The 13,065-nt window shown below is 36.0% G+C and overlaps 1 protein-coding gene across 3 annotated transcripts in view; it reads left to right on the top strand.

Moving 5' to 3' along the window:
* The window catches only part of fy (fuzzy planar cell polarity protein-like protein), a 54,468-nt gene extending 42,395 nt beyond the window's left edge, over positions 1 to 12,073 (top strand). For 2 of the 3 annotated variants that reach the window (XM_081759119.1, XM_081759120.1), the window contains exon 9: positions 9,949 to 12,073. In XM_081759119.1, the coding sequence (XP_081615245.1) occupies positions 9,949 to 10,006 (58 nt within the window). In that variant the 3' untranslated portion in view covers positions 10,007 to 12,073. The remainder of the gene's footprint in view (positions 1 to 9,948) is intronic. The other variant, XM_081759118.1, reaches the window with a different exon arrangement.
* Positions 12,074 to 13,065: the final 992 nt, after the last annotated feature.

Genomic DNA, 13,065 nt, shown 5'->3' with positions numbered 1-13,065 from the left:
GAACGTGAAATAAAAGCAAGGATAGGAATGGTGAAAGAAGCTTTAGGAGGAAGAAAAGTCTGTTTTGTGAGACCATGAATAAAGAGTTAAGAAAAGACTCAAAATGCCTCGTGTAGACTATTGTACAGTATGGAGCAGAAACATGGACATTACGCAAAAATGAAAAACTACTGTAAGGTTTCGAAATGTGGGAGAAGAATGAGATTGAGCAGAAAACGAATGAGAGGGTGTTAGAAATTGTGGGGAAGAAAAAAAAATTTAGATAATATTGCAAAGAGGAATAGAAATTAGTTAGGAGATTGGCTAAGAAAGAATGGTGTTATGAGGGACGTGCTAAGAGGTATGTTGGTAGGAGGGAGAGGACGAAGGAGGCTACAATTAATGGACGGTATAAAAAAAAAATCGTAGACGAAAAAGAGGTTAGTAGAAGACCGTGGAGCATGGAAGCTTCTCAGATGCGGCAAGTGGCAGAATACCTATGATGATGATGATGATGTATACCGAGGTATTCATAAGAAGTTCTTCTTGAATATGACTATTCCTTAAGGACAGTGGTGTAAAAAAGTTAGGAAGCTTTTCCTTTCTCATTACTATATACAGGTCCCTTCTTCATGCTACTGCACTAATGTATTCAGCTTTCTTAGATACTTTGTAATTTGTTTAAATGTTCAGGATAAATGTAGTGTAGTAAATATTCAATGATTTTTTCTGTTCTCATTTTCAATATGTTTTTTTCTTTCCTTTCTTTTTCTCATCTATGTAGAAATTTTTCTTTCCTGTGCTTTCTAAATATTTGATTCTCTCATAGAAATGTTCAGTGCTTGTCCGTGTTTGTTACTGTAATTCTAATGGGCTTTTGGAAACCTTTGGAAGAGTGAACTTAAGATTATTTAAGGGATTTGCGTGTTATTTCTCCAAAGCATTGGCTCCCAACTTAAGAGAACATGAAAGGCCAACAAGAGGGGCGAAGCCAGATAAAAGGAAAAATAAGCTGTGAAATTATTCAGTGTCCCTGCCAGAAATAAATGTGAAATCACATGCATCAACAGTATACGCTACTAGACCAACGGGGAGAAGTCATGAAGTTCACAGGTTATAAACGGGAGCATCAGATAAGAAAGATCGGAAACATGCTCCATCGCGTTGTTGGCCAACCCACAGAGCGCACGAACGACGTTGGCATGCGAACATGTTCGAGTAGCACGCGCAAGTTCTATAAATAAATTTTATTTTTAACAATAATTTCGTAAGCATAACTGCGCAGTATTAAAGTATAAATTCTTAAGATACTTTCGCTTATAGATTATACGTTAATTATCTATAAAAATGATAAGGATTTAGCTGACTTAGTAAAGGAACTCAACAACATTCACCCTAAAATAAAATTTATTAGAGTCTAACAACAAGTTAAATATTTTATATATTGATTTCCACTTCCATAATAAAATTTCGACATGTAATCCAGAAAACTTATTGCTCGCGGCTGTTTTGTTAAGAAAACAATCGACAAATTCCAACAGAATAAAGCCTTATGTTTGGATTAATTGTTTTCTTAGAGCGTACAGAGTGTTAATTTCATAACAAGAACTACAAAATGAATTAAGAACCATTTCTGATCTAGGATTGAAAAACAGTTACAATGGTGCCACGTTAGAAAAATGCTTTAAGGATTCATAACGAAAAAAGAAAGGAAAGAAAAGAAAAAAAGAAAACGCAACGGCAAAAATGTATATAATCTTAGTGGCCCAGTCTCACTTGAGATTTAAAAAAAAAAAAAAAGCACCTAAAATGATTTTTAATGTTTTCATAAAATCTTCGTTAAATTTTTAGTAGCTGATGTCTGGTCATAAGAATTATTTTTTTAATAAATTGATTAATTCATGGATATATCGGGTAAATTGTGAATGTTCCAAATAATGTATTAGAACGACAAAGCTGTATAAGGTCTCTGGAAACATCTTAATTTACAGAGACAGAATATTGGAGACTTTCAAGTATATTAGTTACTTTTCTTCAGAACAAGCACCTTAAGTTTGAATCTTAAAACAGGGGCGTGAATAGGCAATGGAATTCCATTATTTTGGTGTGCTTAGGAGTCTTGTAAAGGATTTTGTACCAGTGAGAAAAATGAGCAGGTCAGCGAAGTTTCCAGCTTGGTTTGATGGCGAAATCAAGCAGGTACTTAAAACAAAGTACATGCAAGCTGTGGAAAATTTTCCAATTGAACATGCTATAATATTCAAAATTTCTCGAACATTAGAAGACGTTCAAAATATATTTTAAGGTGAAAGTACAAAGACTATATTGACAATATTACAATTGAAACTATAGAAAATTCACAACGCTTCTGGTCATTGATAAACTCTAGAATGAAAACAGCTTCCATCCCATCTGACTGCAGTTGGTGAAGGCAGATCGGAAGTTTTCAGTGAATTCTTCAGTGGTTCCTTTGCCTCCCCCATCACACCCTTATTTTCCTCCTGTCAAACCTGTTTGCTTAGTTCTTCTTTCATACATTAACGATACCAGATGAAGTTTTGTCTTATCTTATTTCTTTATCTGCTCATAAAGCATCATCTCTGGGTAACATATATACAATAATTCTGCGAAATACTGCTGCCTCTTTGGTTTTTCCATTATCGTGGCTACTAAACATGTTTTTTCAGAAGGATATTTCCGCTTTCATGAAAGAAAACAAACATAACTCCTATACATAAATCTGACAATACAAAAAAGTAATGTCTCTTCATATAGGCCAATATCAATATTATCACCTCTATCAATTATTTGCAAAAAAATTATCAAAGATAGAATTTTCAAAATCATCTAACCTTATATGTGCAACACGGTTTTCTTCCTGATAGTTTATGCTTAATAAACGGAGCAGTTCTACTTTCTCACGCTATGAATTGCATATCAAATAACACCCAATTAGACTAATGTACTTAGATATAAGCAAATCATTTGATTCCGCAAATCACTCACTCCTTTCGCACAAATTAGCGAACAGGTTTAATATATATGGTACATTACTAAAGCTCATTACACGCTATTTTTCTGACAGACAACAACGTGTAGCTATTTCTGGTGATGCGTCCATTTCTCTTTCAGTAAGACATGGTGTTCCACAAGGGAGTTTTCTCAGTCCCTTTCTTTTAGTTAAAAATGATCTTTCCGATGATCTTCAAACTACATCTAGTAATATCCTCCTGTTTGCTTATGGTTGCTAACTCTTCAGAGGAATCTCTATACTTAAACCTTTCTTCACGGCTTTCTTCTTGGTGTGAAACTGAGCATTTGAATTTAAATCCTAGTAAATGCTCTTCTCGTACAATTTCTCGTAGGGAAATTCGTATTAAATAAGACTACACTGTAATATAACTTAATTGTTCAAAATGCACAGGCGCATAATGATCGTGGTATTATATTTGATGACAAGCTTTCTTTCAGTGAATATATTGTACTGTTACTTAAAAATCTATGCGAATATTAGGAATGTTGTACAGATTTACAGAAATTCAAAATTTGACAGCTCTAGTTACTTATTACAAGGATTTGACTTCTCTTGTAATGGAATACTATTCACCTATGGCTTGTTCCACACATCTTTCCGACATAGACACTGTCCTCATCTTCTTTTTAACCATTGTTCGTCACAGAGTTCCAGAGCTATGTGGGTCAAATAAAGAATCTATCAAACATCCTCAGCATAGAGTGTACTATCTACCCAGTTTTTTTCTGTTGCCTTAGTGACAGTGTTTCCACTCAATAACAGGTGATAACTGTAAGAAGAAACCAGTTGAGAATGCTCCAAGAGCATTGCCAGAATGAACTTAAAAAGATTTTTTTTCTTATTAACTTCTACAGGCTTTATATCAATTGTTCTATGTACTTTATTATTATACTTATTAAACAATTCTTGTAATATATCTATCCATTTATAATTTCCTTGAGTACAATATTTTTTCTACATGTTATTTTACGAAGACACGTGCTCAAAATGGAGAGCTCAAAATTGAAAAATTCGCAAAATATCATCTCTCTGTGCCTTACAGTTCCCGAAATATAGATCCTTAAATCTCTCGAAATCGGAACTTCTTTTGCCCAATATCTTGGTAACGGTAAGAGTGACGCGGAAAATTCCATCATTTCTTTAGATAGTTTTTGATCCTCTATCGAATGGAGAGCTCAAAATTGAAAAATTCGCAAATAACACAGACACAGACATAGAGAATTCAGTAACAAACTTTATAAGTTCGTTGAAAAGAGAAAATTTGAAAATTTTCCCTCTGTTCCATCCTTTACGCGTACTTGCAATAATTTTGACACCGTTGAAAAGTTTGCTTCATTACCTTTCGAATGAAATATAATTTTCGTCTTTGCACCAATTACAGGGTATGCTAAATCCAAATAACTGAAACTCAGCAGGTTTTAGAGCTGAATAGGCACCCCCCTACCTCAGAAACGAGGGGAAATAGACCATATGTTCATACAAACTTTTTGGCTTAGTGTGATCTCCCCTATCATCTCCCAAAATATATATACTTCCTCACCGGACACCCTATATATATTTTAAAAATAAAAAGTAAGAAAAATAACGAAAATGTCGGTGTTGGCAACTTAGAAATTATTTCTAAATAAGAAATTAAATTTTTGACGTGCAAAGCTATTTGTCAATTACTGTGTACAAAAAATGGTATGTCGTGATCACTAAAAACCAGAGGCGGTATGGCATACCACTGCATACCGTCATATATATAGGGTGTTAAAAAGTCCCTTGACATAGGGTAACTCTGTGAGTTACAACAAAATGTAAGAGAGGAAGAGGAGTGTCTTCAAATATGATGTTTTCAATCTAAAGTGAAGTAATTTTTTAAATCAGACGAGCCGTTTGGGCTGTACATTCTTTATGCCCCCAATGTTAAATGAAAATGCAACGTTGCTATTTACCTAGACCCACAACATAAGTGAATCAAGTTACTGTTTTTTACGGTAACATGTCGAGGGCCAGCTCCCATTTCAAACAGTAAGTTCATTCACTCATGTTGTGGGTCCAGGCAGGGATGTTCACCCTCGCGAGGGTGGCCCTCTCGAGGGCATCCTCACCCTCAAATTTCCTCGCCCACAATGACGTGAGGGCGAGGACAAGCTTCGACACCGAGGGCGAGAGTGCGCGAGGGCAAGGAGAAATTCCCAACAAGAGGGCGTGGTCGAGGGTGCGATGTACAACTCCCTTCGTGAGGGCGAGGACATGTTTTCAGGGGGAAGGGGAGCGAGGGAGATGAACAACTCACTTTGCGAGGGCGAGGGCCAAGTGTTACTGCCAGGGCGAGAATTTTCCAGTGCGAGAACGAGGGCGAGCGAGGGCGATGGAAACCATTCTTGCGATGGCGAGGGTGAACGAGGGCGAGGACGAGAGCGATGGACAACTCCCATCGCGAGGGTAAGGATGAACGAAAGCGAGGACCAACTTTCATTGCGAGGACGAGGGTGGGCGAGGGTGATAGACAACTCCCTTCGTGAGGGCGAGGACTACTTATTACTCCAAGGGCGATGGACAATTCCCTTCGCGAGGGTGAGAGCCAACTGCCACTTTGAAGGCGAAGGTGAGGGAGGTCGGAGTAAAATGAACATCTGTAGGTCCAGGTAAATGGGAACGTTGCATTTTCATTTAGTATTGGGCCCATCAAGAGTACAGCCCAAATGGCTCGTCCGATTTAAGAGATTCCTTCACTTCAGATTGAAACCATATTTGAAGATGTTATATTTTGTTGTAACTCCGATAATAACAGTTACCCTATGTCAGGGAACTTTTGAGACATCCTATGAGGCGTATATACGCACGAGACGTATCCGGAAAGTAAGTATCGGAAAAAAAATATAGTAAACATTTTTTTAAAATTTTATTGTCACAAGAAAGAACATATCTTACACTACTTTTCCACATAGTTTCCACGGTTGTTGAGGCACTTGTAGCGGTGAATCAACTTATCTAGTTCTTCTTCATAGAACGATGCCGCCAGTGATGAGAAACAATTTCGTGCAAAACTGTTCTGGAAATTAGCGGGAATTCGCCTAAAAGCGTTGTCATAGTGAAACGTCTGTTCTTACGGATTTTTTCATCGATTTTCCTCACCAAGTCATCGTTGACAACAGAAGGCCGACCACTCGGAGGTTCATCGTAAACATTAGTTCGACGCTCATTAAACATCCTTACCCACTTTCTCACCATTCCATCAGTCACTGCGTTTTCACCATAAACATCTTTAACATAAGCAGACGTACAAGGACGACTAGCGCGCATGCGCGGAACGCCGAGCGGCGGGAATACGAAACGGTACTTTCTTCCCGGATACGCCCCGTATATATGGTAAAAAAAAATGAAACCACAGGTTTCTAGCACCAAAACAAGAAAAAAAAAGTTTATATGACCTATATTCCGGAAGTGGACAGGGGCGGAGCTAGACAACTTCGAATGTGGGGGAAAGGAACTTTACACCTGCCAGCGGAATAATGATAGGAGCTAGGAAGGGGGTTCATAAATACATAAAGATCATTTTTACGTAACATATTAAACGCATGTTACATAACTGCACCAGAGATTCTCCTTGTGTCATTTAGGGATTCACCGAATGTCTGTACGGCAGGGGTATTGAAACGGTGCAGTAAAGATGGAAACTATACGGAAAAGAATTGTTATCCGTGGCACGATTGCACGCAGATGTACGATGGGAATCAAAGCAAAGACCACTTAGCCTGGTTGCATAATGTCAGGGGGCAATGGAACTTCATAGAAACTTGCAGGTAGCGGATAGAAATAAGAACAAGTATAACTAGTCGTGTAATGTAATGAAATAACAGGCAGAATACACAACAACGTAGTATCTTACACTGATTAGGACTACAAACTACTAAGTCATACGTGCTAACAATAAACGTACGTACAGAAGATTTCTAAAGTGCTGTCCTCCCACGTCTATGCAACGTGCTAATTTTGAGTTTCGGATGCATTCCATCACTGTTCACACGCATCTTCAATGCAGTTTTGAAAGTCGGCAAGCTCCTTTCCCTAAGTGTGAAGTTCCTTTCCCCCCACATTAGAAGCTGTCTACACAGCCCCTGTCCACTTCCGGACTATAGGTCGTATCACCTTTTTTTTTTTTTTCTTCTTGTTTTGGTACCAGAAATCTATGGTTTCATTTTTTACCATTACTTTTGAGATACCCTGTATATACATAAAAGCAAGTGCTAGAATATGTAAATTTCATTACTTTGTTGATCAGTTTTCTATTTTCCTTATGTCTGAGAGGGATTTATAGACTGTCGAATGGAAAGAATCAGTTTACTTTAGTAGTGGTTTGTGTAATATTAAGAGCTGGTTTGTGTAGTATTATGGTTTTCTTATACTTAATCTCGAATTTTTCATTCCAATTAAGTGAGGAAGCCTTTCCTGCTGGTCTAGGACTAACATGTGCGTAGTCTCAGATTCAGTTCCCAGTGGGGGAGCATAAAAATTTGAACGTTTACAGTGTTTCGAATTTCATTGTAAACTATAGGTCCACATCTCAATATAGCTAGGGGTGTTCGATAAGGCTGAGGACCTATCAAACTTCGGGAGTGAAAATTTATCGAGTTGTCATCGGTTATTCGAAACCGTTCCGGTATTTGAAATTATCGAAGTTTCGGGTATTATCGAAATTTCGAGTATTAAAGGAGTATTATCGAAGTTTCGGGTATTATCGAAAGTTCGAGTATTATCGAAGTTTCGGGTATTATCAAAAGTAGTGATGGACAGTTCGGTTCCTTCCCCCCCGATGATTCCTTCTTGCAGCCAAACTAGTCAGACAACTTTTTTCGTCTGATAAGTTATTGCAAAGTTGTGTTTGTCGAAATCATACGTAAAATTATTTTTCTGCCTGCCCCGTTATTGTCGCAATCGGCAAAGTGACTATTAGTAGACTAATGGTGTCTTGGGTTCCAATTCCATTCGGGTGATGCATGTTTTCTCTTCCTCTTTCTCTCTTCTGACAGACTGCTTAAACCTTGTACAGATCTGTGAGGAAAAAGCTTCATTGCTAAGGAGAGAAGTTTTAATAAGCGACTCGACAAATGCGATCATATTGATATATTTCAAACAATTCGAGTGTCTCGAAGTTGTCTAATGTTTCTTCCATTTCGAGTGCCTGAAACACTTCGAGAGTCTCGAACATTTCGAGTCTCGATCATTTTGAGAGTCTCAATCATTTCGGGAGTCTCGAAATTTCGATAAAATTAAAATTCTTTATCGATGAAACGGTTTTGAAATTTTATCGAATTGTTATCTATTACTTGATTATTGGAGCAGCCCTAAATATAGCCTCTGCTGATAAATGACGTTAAATTTCAACGAACAAACAAACCAGTGATTTTCAACTTTTGCTATGTGTACTCGTAGTGATATGCGCCAGACTTTCATGGGATACACGGAAAGCTCTTAAAACAAAGTATGAAAAATAAACTAATTTTTAAGGTAACTTAGAAAAATGATTGTAATTCGTAAAATTTGAACGCATTGTTCCAAGTTATGATCAAGGACGTCAGAAAAATGTTATTGGGCATTACGCATAATAGAAAAAAACTTAGACGTACATTTAATTAAATATATTATAAGTGTTAAATATATTATCTTCTTGCTGTAATATAAACTACTTATTAACGAAAGAAAATGTCCAAACTATGGATTAATGAGTTCTCTTACACTACTGCCCATATCATCAAAAATGTTGCTGTCTGTGAAAGAAAGAAGGGAGGAAACTTCATTCAAGTGTATTTACAATGTTAAGTACCGCACAGAGCTGAACGTGGACCGGTACTTCTATACATCAGGAAGATGTGTCAAGGCACGCATACATAGCCTTCACTTTCTAAACGTTTTCAAGAATTTACAATACACGTATTTCAGTTTCAAAATTAAAATTGATAATTTCGAACAGAAAACATTGTTGGTTTTGTATATTTTTGTTTCCCTTATTCTAGTTTTTTTTTTTTTTTCGTAGCATGTAATAATTTTGAAACAGACTTAGTTTTGATCGAGGGATACAACCTTTTCATATGACCGGCGTATAGGCCGAAAAAGATTGAGTTTGTTATAACATACATACAGTGATGTATTTAGGATTTTGTTTTGGGGGAGCTATGCACAACACGGGGAAGCAGGAAGCCAATTGCTTACCTGAGTTTGAGAATTAAATATATTTTAATTTATGCATAAATTGAAGTTTTAATGGCAAAAATTGCAGACCGGTGAATCTTATGTGATATGATACACGCACAAATTTAACAGTGAACCTAACCTTTTATTCTATTCGTAGAGGGAAAAGAAACATCCTCTTGGCTTACCTAATTTCCCGGGCTAGTTAACTCCCCCTCTTAATTTTCTTTAATTCAAACATACCTTTCTTTATACCTAAACGATGTAAATATTCCGTTACTATAATAACAAAAGTCCCGTTATGTTGATATCCTTGCAAGTTGGTGTGGAACATCTGTTTCGCTTATCAGTTCCTTTTAGTTTTGGTGTTACTAACAACGGCCGACTTCAATCACAACTAACAATGGTCGAAAGTACGATGGGAGAAACGAAAGAAAGTAACAACTAAAAAGAGAAAGAAGAGTAGATGGACGAAAAGAAAGAAAAAGAACAATTCTTATATGAAATGAAATTTGGTATAGAGTATTATTTCTGATCAAAGAGCATAAGAAAATGGAAAGTCAATGAAATTTTTAGAAATGGTAAAAAAGATTATTGTTGTACATGGAATCCGAAAAACTAACAAATTTTTCGGAAGGAGGGCTTGAAGCTCCCTCCCCCTAAATACGCCACTGCATACATATGTAATTATATATAACACTGTGCTTTCAAAATTAGTATTAGTTACATTAATTTATGTTTTTCTTATTTATTTTCAGAATAATTTCACAGCGCCTACTCAATACTTTCACTTCAGATAAACAACTGAATTGGTAGTAAGAACTGATTTACGTCAATATGCAGTAAAGCAAAGTGAAACGCTCCGTCCAGATAAGCTTTATTATTAACTAAAGGATGATATTTACGCAAGTTATTATAAAAGTTATTTTCCCTTCTTAGAATGCAACAGAAAGACGAATTATATATTCTGTACTCACCTATCGCAGTAAACCATATTATATAAGGAATAGTATTGAAATAATTGAAGAAAGGTTTAAACAGAGAAAAAGAAAGAGAAATGTGAAAAGTAAGCAAAAATAGACTAAGTGGACATTGAATTTTGTTGACTATAGTTACTAATAAGTTCAATACATGGTAAAAATATTTCTTTATTGACAAAGATGATAATCTTTGAATGCGTTGTTAATTTCTATTATTTTTGTAAGATGTAAATTCAGAAATAATACAAATTGAAGATAGGGTGAATAATAATAGGCATTTGTGAAATACCTATTAACTACCACTAAAGTGGTTTCTCTTAGTACATATTTTGTGATCTGAGTACCTGATTGTTATAGTACATGTATGAAAACTTTGTATACTGTATGTTCCAATAGTCGTAACAAGACTAAATAACATGAAAGCCTTTGTCTCCGTTTAATTTATACCGGGATATTTTATAGTATTCTAAATCTTTAAGACGTATTAATGGCTACAGTATTCTAAATCTGTAAGACGTATTAATGGCTTCTTCCATTGAAAGTAGTTGTTCTCAGGTCCTTATTTTGAGCATTACTTTGGGTTTTGAAGACATCTTTCCTGCAATACATTAGACCAGTGGTTTCCAACCCCAGTGTCGTGCAGACACATAGCGTGTGTCGCGAAATGTTAAAATTTAAAAACCATGAAGCATAATTAGTTAAAATCAATTTCGAAACAGACTGTACGAGCCACCGCTTCCATTGGCTGCTACAATGTTCAGTATCAGCACTATACAGAGTCACCACTTTATAGAAACTTATAGGCGTACGCTATTATAATTTATATTAGTATTAATAAAATATCAAACAGATGTGTCGCGATGTCGTCAGTCATGTTAACAATGTTGCTCAAATTTAGAAATACAGTGAAATTATTAGTTTGTCTTGCGGTTATACCCTTTAGGCTGAGAGAGATGGATGATTATGAAATAGTGGTTGATGAAATGAGAGTGGGAGGAAACGGTAGAAACCACGAGAAAATTACGAACATGATGGTGATGTCTACCACAAACTCGCGTGGCTGGGGATCGAATCAGGAACGTGTTGAATCAAAAATAAGCGATCTACCTGTCAGCCACTGTGTTTCCCGGATTCGAATCTGGACTGTTTAGGAGGGCAAGAATATCAATTGTCACCTACGTCTATTTAGTAACAAAGAGAGTAGTAACAAGGTGTTTTGAGTGCCTGGAGCAAATGTTACAAGGCTTGTTTTTGTATAAAATATTTTCTGAAAATTTGCAAATCAGTTAAGAGGGCATTTAGCACAATATGAATTACTTTTATACTCAAGTGTAAATTGTGTAATAGTATATTGTATTTTTAGTTTTTTATGTTAAAGCTTGTTACAAGTAAATAATTAAAAAAAAAAAACACGTGGGCTTGTGCATTTGTTAAATTTTTGTAACCATCATTTTGATTGTAATTGCACAAATCGTAGATACACACACAAATCAATTCTTTTATACTATCGGAACAACTAAAGTTTTCAATATTAATTACAAAAATGCACAATGACTCCAATATATTTGTACAGGCAATTGTACAGAGCTGAAAACGCAAGCCAGTCGAAAAAAAATTATTTCATTTTGATGAAATGTCAGAAATAATGTGAAACAAAATACTGAAATAATTGATTTTCTTAATTTGTACTATTTTTATATGACATAAAATGTAAAATAAATTATTGTTTGTTATATTTATAAAAAAATAAATATTTATGTGTATGGCGTTATTCTTAATTTTGTTTCTGTATTGAAATGTTGAAGATAACATCATACTACGTATATACATTACAAAAATTTCCATGTACTATTGTAGTACAATTAGTTCAATTTGTTAAGCGTGTAAGGTGACCATCCACATTCCTTCGTTGGAAATAATTTGCTTAATCTGTATAAATTTGATACTAAGGGTTACTATATTAAGAAGTAGAGATGTTTTGTGATAGAACTTGGTAACTATCTTAGATATTTAATTAAACTGCTTTATATATATATATATATATATATACAGGGTGGGCCATTTTAATTAATCCACGGAAATATCTGAAAAATGATAAAACATAGAAGAAATGTTTGAAGTACACGTTATATATTGCTAAGGGGGAAAACCAATTCCGCCAAAAGTACTCCTCCTCGCCCCCCGTAAATGGGGGTAACGGGGGGTAACTTTGAAATGTCAAATGGGAACATGGGTCGAGTAATACCTCGTTCGAAAGGTCTTGGAAAACTAAGTAACGCTGTACCAAAAGATGTTTCATATTGTGCACCAGTTTCAAAATGGCCGCCATGATATGGTTCGGAAACTCCAGCACCCGTAGTATGAAAACCATGGAAGGTAAATGAATGGAACAAAATTGAAATACGTAAATATGATAGGATGATCCCTCTGATCCCAGTGGCCTCCCTGAAGGGGTCTTGGGGGCTAACTTCAAAATTTCAATGTCCAACCGGACAACGGTTCGGGCGTACGCTTGACCTACCCAATGCTGTTTGGAAGGCAGACTTCATGGATAGAGAATTGGTGCACTGAGTTAAGCGGATGGCCACAGTTACATTTTGAGTAACTATTAGCGGCCTTTTGAGAACACTGCCATTTCACCTCAATCGTTTTCTCCTGCAAGATGTTTGATTTTGCAAGATTTATCGAACGAGCTACCACTCGACTCATGTTACTATTTGAAATTTTGAAGTTAGCTCCCAAGACCCCTTCAGGGAGGCCACTGGGATCACAGGGATCATCCTATGATATTTACGTATTTCAATTTTGTTCCATTCATTTACCTTTCATAGTTTCCATACTACGGGTACTGGAGTTTCCGAACCATATCATGGCGGCCATTTTGAAACTGGTGCA

The sequence above is a fragment of the Thermobia domestica genome, chromosome 5 (assembly GCF_964235325.1).
Source record: "Thermobia domestica chromosome 5, izTheDome1.hap1.1, whole genome shotgun sequence".
In the NCBI taxonomy this organism is placed as follows: domain Eukaryota; kingdom Metazoa; phylum Arthropoda; class Insecta; order Zygentoma; family Lepismatidae; genus Thermobia; species Thermobia domestica.
This window is presented reverse-complemented; position numbering and strand designations above follow the sequence as displayed.